This window comes from Chelonoidis abingdonii, chromosome 8 (assembly GCF_003597395.2).
Source record: "Chelonoidis abingdonii isolate Lonesome George chromosome 8, CheloAbing_2.0, whole genome shotgun sequence".
In the NCBI taxonomy this organism is placed as follows: domain Eukaryota; kingdom Metazoa; phylum Chordata; order Testudines; family Testudinidae; genus Chelonoidis; species Chelonoidis abingdonii.
In genome coordinates this window covers 60,560,478-60,573,638 of record NC_133776.1, presented here as the reverse complement: position 1 = coordinate 60,573,638, position 13,161 = coordinate 60,560,478, and the positions used below count along the sequence as shown (strand labels likewise).

Sequence of the window (13,161 nt, the reverse complement as noted above, 5' to 3'; positions counted from 1 at the left end):
GGGCGCACCTTCAAAAGTTCGTCTTTGGTCCCGGTGGTGGTTTCGAGGGACCTTGATTTTGGCCCCCTTGGGGTCCTGACAGTCATCTGCGACCACCTCAGCCATGCCGCCTGCCAAAGTCTTTGTCTAGGCACAGAGTATGGGTGGTGAGGCTGGGGACGGAAAGGCCTGCGTTGGGTCACCAGCGTATGCATGCTGAGAGAGCGCATTATGACCCTGTTGTCCTTCAGGTTTTGCAGCCTAGGGTCACTCTTTTCTGAGAAGAGGCCTTTACCATCAAATGGTAAGTCCTGAATGGTATACTGCAGCTCCGGTGGGAGGTTTGAAACCTGAAGCCATGAGATGCGCCTCATGGCAACACCCGAGGCCAGAGTCCTGGCTGCTGAGTCTGCTACATCCAACGAGGCCTGGAGGGAAGTTCTGGCCACTTTTTTCCCTTCCTCCAAGAGGGCAGCGAACTCTTGGCGGGAGTCTTGAGGGAGAAGCTCCGTAAACTTACCCACCGCCACCCAGGTGTTATAATTATAGCGGCTAAGCAAGGCTTGTTGATTTGCACCCAGAGGTGTAGGGCCCCTGCCGAGCACACCTTGCGGCCGAGTAGGTCCATTCGCTTAGCCTCCTTAGATTTCAGGGCTGGCGCCTGCTGGCCATGGCATTCCCTCTTATTAATGGATTGGATGACTAGTGAGAAGGGAGGAGGATGGACATACAAAGTACTTGTACCTTTTAGAGGGCACCATATATTTACGCTTGACTCCCCTGGCCACAGGAAGGATAGAGGCTGGGGACTGCCATATAGTATTGGAATTCGCCTGGATGGTCCGAATAAATGGTAGGGCCACTCTAGTGGGGGCATCCGCCGATAGAATGTCCACTACCGGGTCCTCTACCTCTGGGACCTCCTCCACCTGGAGGTTCATATTGAGTGCTACCCTCCTTTGGGGGTCCTGATGAGCTCTCGGGTCGACTGGAGGAGGACCCGAGAAGGATGTTCCTGCCATCGCCTCATCTGGAGAAGAGGAAGAGGAGATGCTGGCGACGAGCGGGTCCTGGCTGGCCTGTTGCTCTTGGGCGATCTCCTGCTCCAGAGGAACCTGGGAGTCCGGTGGGTGAACTGGGGCTTCCTCCACAGCAGTCAGAGGGGGACAGCTAACCGTCGCCTCTGGCACTCGGTGCTCTGATGAGACAGAGCGGGATAGAACTACTGGTACGCCTTGGGCCTGGTGGTATGCCTAAGGTGTCCAGAAAGACCACTGATGGGGTCCTTGGTCCTGGGCCTCTTGGAAGACGCTGGTGGGCACATCAGAATCGCGGTCCTGAGCATAAGAGCTGTCCACGTGGGATGACACTGATGCATGTCTGGATGGCCATGGAGGTGCTGAAAAGCCCTGGGCAGAGTCTCTGTCTCTAGCGGACCCTGCCCTACTCGGCACCAGGGACCGGTACCGGGAGGCATACCAGTACTGGGAACGAGATCGGGACCTGCGACCAGAGTGGTGCCAGGAGGTCGACCGAGATCAAGGTCGACGTTGGGAGCGGCTACGGGAGTCACAGTGCCTAGAGCGGTGCCGGGAGCTGGAACGGTGCCGAGAGTAGAGGGCCGGCGAACGGAATACCAACCGGTGCCGCGAGTGCGACCGGTACCGAGGAGGAGAACGGTACCAGGACTGTGAGAGGCGTCGGGAGCAGGAGCGCCAATGGGACCTGGAACATCTGCGGGACCGTGATCGTGAACAATGCCGCTCTGCTGTGCCGACAGAGGATGGTCTTATCAAGGCAGGCTTGCCGATAGACTGTATTACCCACACCGGCAGTGCCAGAGGTTGAAGCAGCATCAACTCTGTCATGGCAATCAGATCCCTCGCCGTTGAGAATGTCTCCGGCGTGGATGGAATAGTAAGCTCAACCACGGCTCGCGCTGGGGAGCTGACAGGCACCAGACTTGACAGCCCTCGTAGTCGTACCATGGCAGGTGTTGGTGCTGGGTGATCCGACTTAGATGAGCTCTCTGGCTGTGGTGCAGGTGGCATGGAATCAGCAGGAGTCTTAGGCTCTCTTGACCTCGGGGAGAGGGAGCGGTGCCAAGTCGACTTCGGTGCCAGCGACGGCCGGTGCCGAGAGGCCTTGGCAGTACCAGCGCGGTCTGGTGCCGAGGAGGTGCTTCTGCCCGCCGATTGACCAGCGCTCGGTGCCGAAGCCGGAGGGGTAAGAGCAGCCTCCATGAAGAGCTGCTTTAGCCGAAAGTCCCGATCCCTTTTCGTTCTCGGCTTAAAAGCCTTGCAAATACGACACTTATCTGTCAGGTGAGATTCCCCGAGGCACTTAAAGCAGGAGTTGGGTTGATCTCCTGTCAGCATCGGTTTATGACAGGCTGAGCACGGTTTGAAACCCGTGAACCGGGCATGGGCCCCAGCACCGGGTGTGGGGAAGGGGCTAATCCCCAAACCCCTCTTAACTATACACTAACTATGAACAATAAAAATTAACTATAACTATATACACAACAAAATATCTAGAGAACTACGAGTAGCTAGGGAGGTGTAGGTCAGTAAACCGCACTCCACTGTTCCAATGACCAACATGGGCGGTAAGAAGTAACTGAGGGGCGGTTGGGTCGGCAGGGGTATATATCCGGCGCCATGGCGGTGCCACTCCAGGGGGCGCCCAGCCGACCCACCGAGTGTTGCTAGGGTAAAAATCTTCCGACGAACGTGCAAGCGGTGCGCACGCACCTAAATGGAATGGATATGAGCACACACTCGAAGAAGAACCACATATTCCATGAAGTTATGGACAATTCTTGCAAATTTAAAGATCTTCTGGGCCTGGTGCTAAGTTTGCCCAGTTCCCACTGACCATGGTGGAGGCAAGAGTGCTCAGCAACTCGATGTTTAATGCAACAGGAATGAAGACTGACTCCTGAGCAGACAAATACCTCAGCAACCAGAGCTGCTAAGTTTGGACTAACTGACAGGCCAGAGTGACAGGTGTGATCTCACCTCTGCCATCAGGCACCCCAGGATGTAGAGAGACTGGCCCCACATGTGGGGCAGCTTGCCCATAGGGACTCGGTCAACAGTGTGGGGATTCATATACTCCTCATCCACCTGGAAGAAAAAAAAAAAAGTGTGAGATCGGGCAGCCTACAGTGGCTACAGCCTAGTAGATGTTGCAAGGCATTAACCCACTGCCCAGCAGGGAACGTTTCTTTAGAACTGTCATCACATACCTGGGGGCTCCTCTCTTATTGGGGTGGGGTGTTACCAAGGCAAGCTTCCCCTCCCATGCCCTGATGGGAGATTCCCTACCTCCCCACCCTCCTCCCAGTTAGCTAGGGGAGGCCAATACCACACATTCAGGGCCTCCCAATGCAAATCTCTTGGAAGCAGCTAGAGCTTCCACACAGCATTGTAGCAGCATTCCCATGGATCTTCCTGATTTAGTGCAGCAGAGTTCTTAGGCTACCAGAGGATCCCCAGCGTGGCTGTGGCATCCTCTCACTCTTGGCAGCTGGATGCTGACTTTAAAGGCAATTGACACATTTTAAAAGTACCCATCCCCAGGAGATCATAGCTGCCCCTGCATGCCCCTTCCTCCTGGGCTGCTTTCAGACATTTGGTTCATTGGGGTCAGGCACACAGACCTAGAGACTGACAGAGGGGAGGCAAAGGGCAGCCAGCAGAGCTTAGAACACCGCTAAAGTACTGCCTGGCAGGGCAGGTGCCTCAACAACAAGCGACACCCATTGGAACAAGCAGTGCGTACACAGTGAGTGCTGCAATGAGCTGAAGGGCAGCGCAGATGTACCCACTCCATCCTGAGGACAGCAGGCCTGAGGTCGGGGGGTGTTGGAGCCAGCTGTTCTGACCTCAGAGGGAAGGGAGCACACAGACCCTGCCCACCCCCCAACCCCACACACCAGTTGGTAAGGGGGCAGCGTTAACCCAGAGAACTGGCGTGATGGACATCCCCTCAACCCATAGGGCAGGGGTCACAGCAATGTCCAGTCTTAGTCCTGACCAGGAATGGAGCACACTGGAGACGAGACCCAGCAAGCCATGCTCACCCCACCCAGCCCATGCACAAGGGGGAGGGGAAAGTCAGCAGGGGGATTCCTGCAGGTATCAGCCCCAGTTGTTCTGAGTATTCAGCAGGGGTGCCCAGCTTCACCCCACATTGCCCCTGCCCAGGCAGGTGGACAGTGATGCACAGGTGTCTTGGATAACAGCTGTCATCACTGCCCCTCCCCACTTTGGGCACTGGTAGAGGGAGCATCTATGGGGTGGCAGGGGAAGGGAGATTGGATCCCTTTTGACTCCTGTTACCTCTAATGCTTCAAGCAAGAGCCTGGGCCCTGGGCATAAGGTGCAGCCCTGTCACCCACTGGCTCATTTAAGAGGAAGTGGGGCCCAGTGACTGTGACAGGGCAGCTGCTGCCCAACGAGGCTTAAGAGAAGGCACCTGGGTCACATACACAGAGAGATGGAGACAAGACTGGGCAAGTGGGAGCTGCCTGAGGCCAGATAACAGGCAGAAGGAGCAGGGAGTTGCTTGAGGGAAAGAACTGCAGGAGACCCGCCATAAGAAAACTGTCGGGAGCACTGGCTAGAGCTGGAGGACCCTACCAAGGGGCCAAAGAACTTGTGGCAGAGTCAGCTTAGTCAGTGCAAGCTGGGCTCAGAAGCAAGGGGTTGATTCTCGAGGGTGGATCCCAGGAGCAGAGGAGGCCTCACAGGTTGGGAGGCCTAGGAGACTAACACTATAGGGCACACTTTGGCAGAAGACCGAGTGGAGGGAGGGCTGTGGGAGGAGCCCAGCAGCAAGGGTTGGCCCTGGAGGGAGGTTCCCTGGAGCAGGATGGAGTACACAGGTGAGGAGCCCTAGGGCAGAGGAGCCTCTGTCACAGGAGACCTGACTTGGGGCTACAGGAGAAGGCTGAGCCCCAAGGCTTCAAGGGAGAGTAACATTTCATGGCTCATGGGACAGCAGCAGGTCTGGGAACTCTCAGCGGGAGGCCTGGAGAGTGGGTCCCTGGGACAGAGGAATGGAACTGGGACTGAGTGTTCATAGAATCATAAAATATCAGAGTTGGAAGGGACCTCAGGAGGTCATCTAGTCCAACCCCCTGCTCAATAGCAGACCAATTCCAACTAAACAATCCCAGCCAGGCTGTAAAGCCTGACCTTAAAAAAACCTCTTAGGAAGAATTCCATCACATCCCTAGGTAACCCATTCCAGTGCTATCCCACCCTCTAAGTGAAAGTTTTCTAATATCCAAACCTAACCACCTCCCCACTAGCAACTTGAGACCAATTACTCCGTGTTCTGTCATCAGGTACCACTAAGAACAGTCTGATCCATCCTCGTGGAAACCCCCTTTCAGGAGTTGAAAGCACTATCAAATCCTCAACTCCTCACCCATCTTCTTCTCTTCTAAAACTAAACAAGACCAGTTCCCCTCATAAGCCTTTCCTCATAATCAATGTGTGTCCACCTACCCCTAATCATTTTTTGCCTCGTCACTGACCTTTGTCCAATTTCCACATCCTTGTAGTGTGGGGCCCAAACTGACACAGTACTACCGATGAGCCTCACCAAATGTCCAAACAGAGGGAAAGATCAGTTCCCTTCGATCTGCTGCAAAATGCCCCGAAGGTAAAGCCAAAAATGCGTTAGTCTTGGCAAACAAGGGCAACACTGTAGGACTCAACCACTTCTCATCCACTGTAACCCTAGGTCCTTTTCTGCAGAACTGCCTTCCTAAACCATGTCGTCCCTAGTCTGTAACAGGGATGGGATTCTCCGTCCAGAAAAGCGAGGACTCTGCACTCGTCCTTGTTGATACCTCATCAGGTTCTTTGGACCCAGTCCTAATTGCCTAGGTCCCTCGTATCCTACTACTATCCTCAAGTTTAGTGTCACGCAAACTGCCTGAAGAGTGCAAAGTCCACACGCACATCCTAGAGATCATTATGAAAATTGAACAAAACCAGCCTTGCGGCACTCCGCTTAAAAACCGCTGCCAACTAACATGGAGCCATTGATCACACTGTGGAGCCGACAACTAGCCAGCCTTTCCACATCCTTATAGTCATTTACTCCAGCCCATAACGTACTTTAACTGGCTGGCAGAATACTGTGGGAGCCGTATAAAAGCTTGGCTAAAGTCAAGGAATAACACATCCACTGCTTCCTCATCCAGACCCAGTATCTTCCCTCATAGAATGGCACTGTATGAGTAGTCCGATCGCGCGACTTTGCCCGTGCAATCCATGCTGACTCGTTCCTGATCACTTTCTCTCTACTCAGAATTGATTCTTGAGGACCTGCTCCATGATTTTTTTTCAGGACTAGGAGAGACTGACTGGCCGTAAGTCCCGATCCTCTTCTTATCCTTTTTAAAGATGGGCACTAACAATTAGCCTTTTTTCCATCATTTGGCTGCCCCCATTCGCTCATGAGTGTTCAAGAGAATGGCTAACGGCTCCAATACATCAAACAATCTTTAGGCACCCTCGAGCTATCATCTCAGTCCCCATGGACGTGCTCGTCCAGTTTTCTAAATAGTCCAGAACACTTCTCTCCAAGGGCTGGTTGCCTTCCCATACTGTGCTGCCGCAGTCGAGCAGTCGTGGAGCTGACCTTGTTCGTCTTTTCCACATACCTCTGTCCTAGGCTGGCTCCCTCATTCAGTAAGGGCCCGCACACTTTCCTTGACTTCCTTCTTTGCTAAACACATACCTGCAAGAAGCCCCTGCTTGTTACTCTTAACATCCTTGCTAGTTTAATTCAAAGGTGGATTGGCCTTCCTGATTTCACTCCTCATGGCTGAGGCAATATTTTTAACCCTCCCTGGTCATTGTTTCCAATATTCCACTTCTTGTAAGCTTCTTTTTTGTGTTATGATCAGCAGAGATTCACTGTTAACGCCAAGCTGGTTGCCTGCCAATAATTACTATTTGCTACACATGTGGATGGTTTTTTCCTGCACCTCAATAAGGATCTTTATAATACAGCCAGCCTCACTGGACTCCTTTCCCCCTCAATATTATTTTTCCACAGGATCCTGCCCATACAGTTCCCTGAGGGAGTCAAATCTGCTTTCTGAATCCAGGGTCCGTAACCTGCTGCTCTCCTTCTTCCTTGTTCAGGATTCTGCTCGACCACTCTCATGTCCACTGCCTCCAAGGTTCCCATGCACACTTTGCCTTCCCCTATTAACTCTTCCTGTTTGTAAGCAGCCGGTCTAGAAGAGTTCTTGCCCTAGTGTGTTCCTCAGCACGTGCACCAGGAATTGTCCCTACACATTTCAAAGACTTCTGGATTGTCTGTGCACCGTCTATTGCCTCTCCAGCAGATAGCAGGGTGATTGAGTCTCCCATGAGAACCAGGGCCTATGATCTAGTAACTTCTGCTAGTTGCCAAAAGAAAGCCTCGTCCACCTCATCCCCCTGGTTTGGTGGTCTATAGCAGACTCCCACCACGACATCACCCTTGTTGCTCACACTTCTAAACTTAATCCACAGACACTCAGGTTTTCTGCAGTTTCATACCGGAGCTCTGAGCAGTCATACTGCTCTCTTACATACAATGCAACTCCCCCACCTTTTCTGCCCTGCCTGTCCTTCCTGAACAGTTTATATCCATCCATGACAGTACTCCAGTCATGTGAGTTATCCCACCAAATCTCTGTTATTCCAATCACATCACGGTTAATGACTCTGGTGGGTGACCTCTGAATGGGACTGAAGAGCTGCTGTCCTGGGACCGTGTTTTACTTTGGGGTTTAGGGAGAAGCTGCCTTTTACCATGAGGGATCTGCAGACTGTGGCTCTTCACATGAATAAAAGGGTTTGAATTTGCTGCTGAGACACAGACTGTGAAGGGGAAATGGAGGCAGGTGTGTCATGCCACAGCCTGCCGTTAGGGAAGTGCTCAAGATGGAGGTTGCCCTGCTACCTTATTGGGAGGGACGCTGTATAGCTCCGGCACCAGGCGAACTCCGTTCTTCCCCTTGATGAGCACACCTTCAAGAGCCTCCCTGTACTCCTGGACCTGAGGGGGAAGCACCACAGGAAATCAGCTCCCAACACAACATCCCCAAGGGCAGCGCTCCCAGACACATCACCTCCATATTGGTGCATAACAAAATTCATGTGGTGGGGTGGGGCCGAGAGGTTCAGAGTGTAGGAGGGGGCTCACAGCTGAGGCAGAGGGTCGAGGTTCAGCGGTGTGCAGGCTCCACTTGGGGATGCGGGCTCTGGGGTGGGACCAGGGATGAGGGGCTCAGGGCTTGGATAGAAGGTTGGGAGGAGTGGGTGTGGACTCTGGGATGGGGCCAGGGGGATGAGATGCAGGCTGCCCCATGGCTACAGAGGGGAGTGGGGGGGGAAGAGAGAGCGAGAGGACTCCCCACAGTGCATACTTCTCTCCTCCCCAGGTCTGGGTCCAGGGTGCCCCTCCCCTGGCTGCGGGAGGTCTCGGCCAGGTGGGTTCCCCGAGCGCCTGTGCAGCACTTAATAAGTTACTATATGACCATGTGGCTTACAGGGAATTTAGCCCCAGACCTCCCCACCCCCATGGGAGCAACTGGGATTAGGAATGCACATGTAAGTGTTAAATAGCAACATGCAGAACCGATGTGCTCACTCTATGCACATAGGGGAGCGCAGAGCCTGGCCCCTCTCCCCCAGCAGCCATGCCAGCAGTTCAGTGTTTATTCCCTTGTAAACCACTGGGCGCAGGGGGTGTCTTTCTGCTCCGTTTGTATGGGGCCAAGCATAATGGGGGACCTGGCCCATAACTGGGCTCCTAGGCACTACAGTAAAAAACACAAAGGCAGCGCAGCAGTTCTGAGACCCCAGGATAACAAAGCAGGGTGCACCTGGAGCGGAGGAGATAGAGACACTGACAAGGGCACCCAGGGGACTGTGTTTGACAGGCAAACAATTAGCTTATTTTTCCCCATAAAGCCAGGCTCCCCTCCCCAATTCGAGTGCCCTCTCCATCCCACATCTTACCTGTTCTACATTGCCACTGAAGATCCCGTCGATAATGAAATAGGTCCAGAACAAAGGCCACTCGCACTCAATGTTCTCAAAGAGCTTCAGCTCAGCAGGCTCGTAATAGAGGCGATTTGGGTCCTGTGCAGAGATACGTTGGATCACGTCACGCAAAGCTACAGCTGGAGGCTTGTTCTGGCCCAGTGGCCCAATGCCCTCTCCCTTCTGAGCCATCCTCTCCTGACTGCTTCGGCAGCTGGGTGCTCACATGGTGACCATCTGGCCATGAACTGCTCCAGCCCTGGGAACTGCATCCAAAGGCAGGGGGTAGCTGCCCATCGTGCATGACTGCATAACCCAGGTTTATAGGGCAGCATGTGATTTTACAAGCTGATCCCAACATATCATTTTGGATACAGGCTACAGCTTTCCGATCTCCCCAGAAACTGAGACCAGTCAATACCTAGGTCATAGCCATATAAATTACTATTACATATCTATTACTACAGTTTAGATCATTATTAACCCAAGGGCTAGAATGCTGCTAGCTGAAAGGATTCCCAGACTGCTATTTTCTGACAAAGCTATGAAACGCTTTCTTCTCAAACTGGGAAGAATCCAAGTGACACAGACTACATTTTAAGATCAGTAGGGAACGTGCCTGCTAAAAAGTGTAGCACTCACCGTGAAATATACATGACAGCAGCAGAGTGGTGAAAGTCAGTGCAAGGAACACCAGTAGATTTGCTACCCAATATCTTCTGTTTAAAATGTGTAAGTATTCCAAATACTGTTTATAATGTGTGTATTAAAATATTTACTTAGAAATCATAGGATTCCCTCTCCTGGCAGCTGACTGGTAGCTGTCATTAACACCAAAGCTCAAGGTTTTGCATACAATAGCTGTGAGCCTCACTCTGTATAATGTGTTCCCACAAGGCCCAGAAGAGACATCTCTGGTCTGGCTTTGGCAGAGTTAAGCTGAGATGCAGGAACAGGGAGTATAGCGGAGTTGTACATAGTTCACCCCCATCATCTGTTATGTAATTATTACAAATGTACACAGCTTCAAAGCAGAAGTCCAGTGGGGAGGAGGCGGGTCCTACAGAAACCCCAAGGATGGGGAGGAGCAGGGTTCCATCTTTCACAGGCATTCAGCTGTGTGATAGCAGAATGGGAGTGCTGGAGAGGAAGAGGAGGAAATGAGCTTCTCCCAAGCAACTCCCCCACTCCTGGAAGGTCGTATTTCCCAGGGGCAAGGGTCTTCATAGATGCAGATCAGTATGGAGCTCAGTGCTGATCACTGTCCAAGTGCTGCTAATCTTGCCCAAGCAGAGCACAGCAGGAGCAGAATTGGGAGGGGGCTGAAGGCCCTGACTACGCAGGACTCCTGCAAGAGATGGCAGGTCCCCTCTACCTCCCCTGGAGACATTAACCCAGGAAACATGCCCCATCCCCACAGCAGGCCTCAGTACCAGGGTGGATAGATATAATCCCCTAGCAGCAAACACTCCTCCTCTCCTTCCATAGCCCTCAGTCACCAGGGTTCCCTCTGTGACCCAACACTGCTGCTCCATTGGCCACTGCATGCTGGCTCTCTTGGCTGTGTTACTACGTGGAAGCTTTAGTGATTCCTGAATTAAAGGGCCCCTCCATCATCCCCTCCTGTGCCAGACAGTTTTAGATGGACTTCCTTTAACCCAAACCATCTCAGGGCTGATGTTTTAAGTGTAGTAAAAGGAACTAGAGACACCCCCCACCCCCACCACTCCATCAATCAGGCAGCTGCCTGGTGCAAAGCAAAGGAAAATCCAGCCAGCAAATCCCATAATACACACCTCTCTAGAGGTCCTGTACCCATCTCGGAGAAACCGGCAGCAGCCATAACGCCCCTGGAAGAGAAAGGGAAATTCACTTTGGGACAAGGATCCATTCCTCACTGCTGGATACAATGCAGTTACAGTCACTATAACTTTAAGCAAGGAGTTATGTTCCTGAAAAGTGCTACTTTAAGCAAAACAATGTTAAGCAAATCCAATTTCCCCATAAGAATTAATGTAAATGGGGGAGGGGTGAGAGGTGTTAGGTTGCAGACCTAATTTTTTTTTTTGTCAGACAAAAGGCTGTATTTTTTATTTATGCACACATACTATAAGTTTTAAACAAACAATTTAATACTGTACACACCAATGATGACTGTGAAGCTTAGTTGAGGTGGTGGAGTCAGAGGGTAGAATATTTCCCAGGGAATGCCTTACTGCTAAATGATGAACTAGTACTCCGCTGAGCCCTCAAGAGTAAACACATTAACAACAATGTAGCCTCACATTCTACAAGGCAGCAGGAATGGAGGGAGGGGAGACAACATGGCAGAGAGAGAGAGAGAGAGAGAGACACACACACACACACACAGACATACACCCTGTGTGTGAGAGAGCGCACGCATTGCCCCTTTAAGTACGCTGACCCAACTCTAAGTACACTGCCCTTTTAAGTAGATCAGCAAGTTGAGACAGCAGCTGCTGCCAGCAAGCTCCTCCTGTCCTGAGGCCTGTCACCTCCATCGTCCCCATGCCACCCCAGCTCTCTGAAGATGGGTTAAGCAGGGGGCAGGAGCGGGGGGGATGGGGACACCCTGACATTAATCACCCTTCTCCCTCCCCCCATCCCCCCACACAGCCATCAGGAGGCTCCCAAGAGCAGCAGCCAGCAGTGGGGGGAGGGACAGCTGAACTGCCAGGCAACTGATAGCCTGCTGGGCAGCTGCCGCACAGGGAACTTAGGGGAGCAGGGGTCTGATAGGGGGTTGCCAGTCCACCCTGGTTCCAAGCCCCCACTAGCTAGATTCAACAGGCTGCTCTTTCTGCAAGCAGTGGACAAAGCAGGTGGCTGCCAAACAACAACATTATAAGAGAGTATTGCACAACTTTAAATGAGCATGTTCTCTAATTGATCAGCAACATAAGAACGAAACAACATTAACCAGGAAGACTTTAAGTGAGCAGTTACTGTACAGCAGAGTTAGAGTGTCACTAAAGAACAGCCACCCAGCATACAGCCCACCATGGCTTTCAGGCCCTCTTTCTCACCTATCCCACCCCCTTTCATTGTCCTCTTTTATTAGCTATACACCAGCCAAGGTGGCTCACTTCGGTTTGTGTGTCAGTATGGGGTTGGGATTTGTCATAAACGGATAGTTAAGGGTTAATGTCTCTTTTACCTGTAAAGGGTTAAGAAGCTCAGTAAACCTGGCTGACACCTGACCAGAGGACCAATGGGGGGACAAGATACTTTCAAATCTTGGTGGAGGGAAGTCTTTGATTGTGTTGTTTGTTTTGTTCGTTGTTCGCTTCGCTCTTGCGGGACAAAGGACAGACGTATAACCAGACTCTCCAAAATCTTATGAATCGTCTTTACTTCAAACCTTGAAGTAGCCAGCAAGGCGGATTAGTATGTTGTTTTCTCACTTGTGAATGTTTATTCTTTTGCTGGAAGGATCTTCACCTCTGTTTGCTGTAACTTTGAAATCAGGCGGGGGCAGGGAGGGAAGTCCTCCTATTATATACTCGAATCCCCTTAACATTTTCCCCTGAAGTGACAGAGATAAAAAAAAGAAAAAGTAAAAAATGTAAGAAGTACCTGATTGATGTTTTCCTTGTTGTGGAACAAGGGATTGAGTCTAAATTCACCAAGGGATGGTGGGGAACAGGAAGGAAGGTTTAGAATTTCTCTTGTTAAGAATCCCCAGGGAGTTTGGATCTGTTATAGCTTCCCAAGCCAACCAGGAAGAAAGTCTGGGGTCAGGGAGAAGGGGGAATGGTTTTATGTTCTCCTGTGTAAGACTCAGGGGTTGTGGGTCTGGTCCCGGGAAGTTTTGGGAACAGAAGTGTGCAAAACGCTACTAATTATTTGGCTGGGCAAGCGACCAATCAGCTATAGAAATAAGCTTAGAAGTGACATCAGTCCCCACTTTTTGGAGCGCTAAACGTTCAAAGTGGGAAAAAACCCTGTGACATCGTGGCAGCGTGGGAATTGTGTTGAAGAACCATAAAGCCGTGAATTTTTTTCACTCTTCTTAACTAGCTGCTTGGAAAGCCAGCCTGGGGCAGATGTGTTAAGTTTTTTAACAAGATTCTTTGTAAGAGCGAGGCTCAAGCTG

At 51.7% G+C, this 13,161-nt stretch overlaps 1 protein-coding gene across 3 annotated transcripts in view; it reads right to left on the bottom strand.

Annotated features, from left to right (window-relative positions):
- Positions 1–13,161, bottom strand: part of PHKA1 (phosphorylase kinase regulatory subunit alpha 1) — a 101,743-nt gene that overhangs the window by 64,769 nt on the left and 23,813 nt on the right. For all 3 annotated transcript variants that reach the window (XM_032791611.2, XM_032791612.2, XM_032791613.2), the window contains exons 9-12: positions 10,841–10,894; positions 9,021–9,143; positions 7,960–8,055; positions 3,000–3,107 (exon numbers count right to left, since the gene is read on the bottom strand). In XM_032791611.2, coding sequence (XP_032647502.1) covers positions 3,000–3,107; positions 7,960–8,055; positions 9,021–9,143; positions 10,841–10,894 — 381 coding nt within the window. The remainder of the gene's footprint in view (positions 1–2,999; positions 3,108–7,959; positions 8,056–9,020; positions 9,144–10,840; positions 10,895–13,161) is intronic.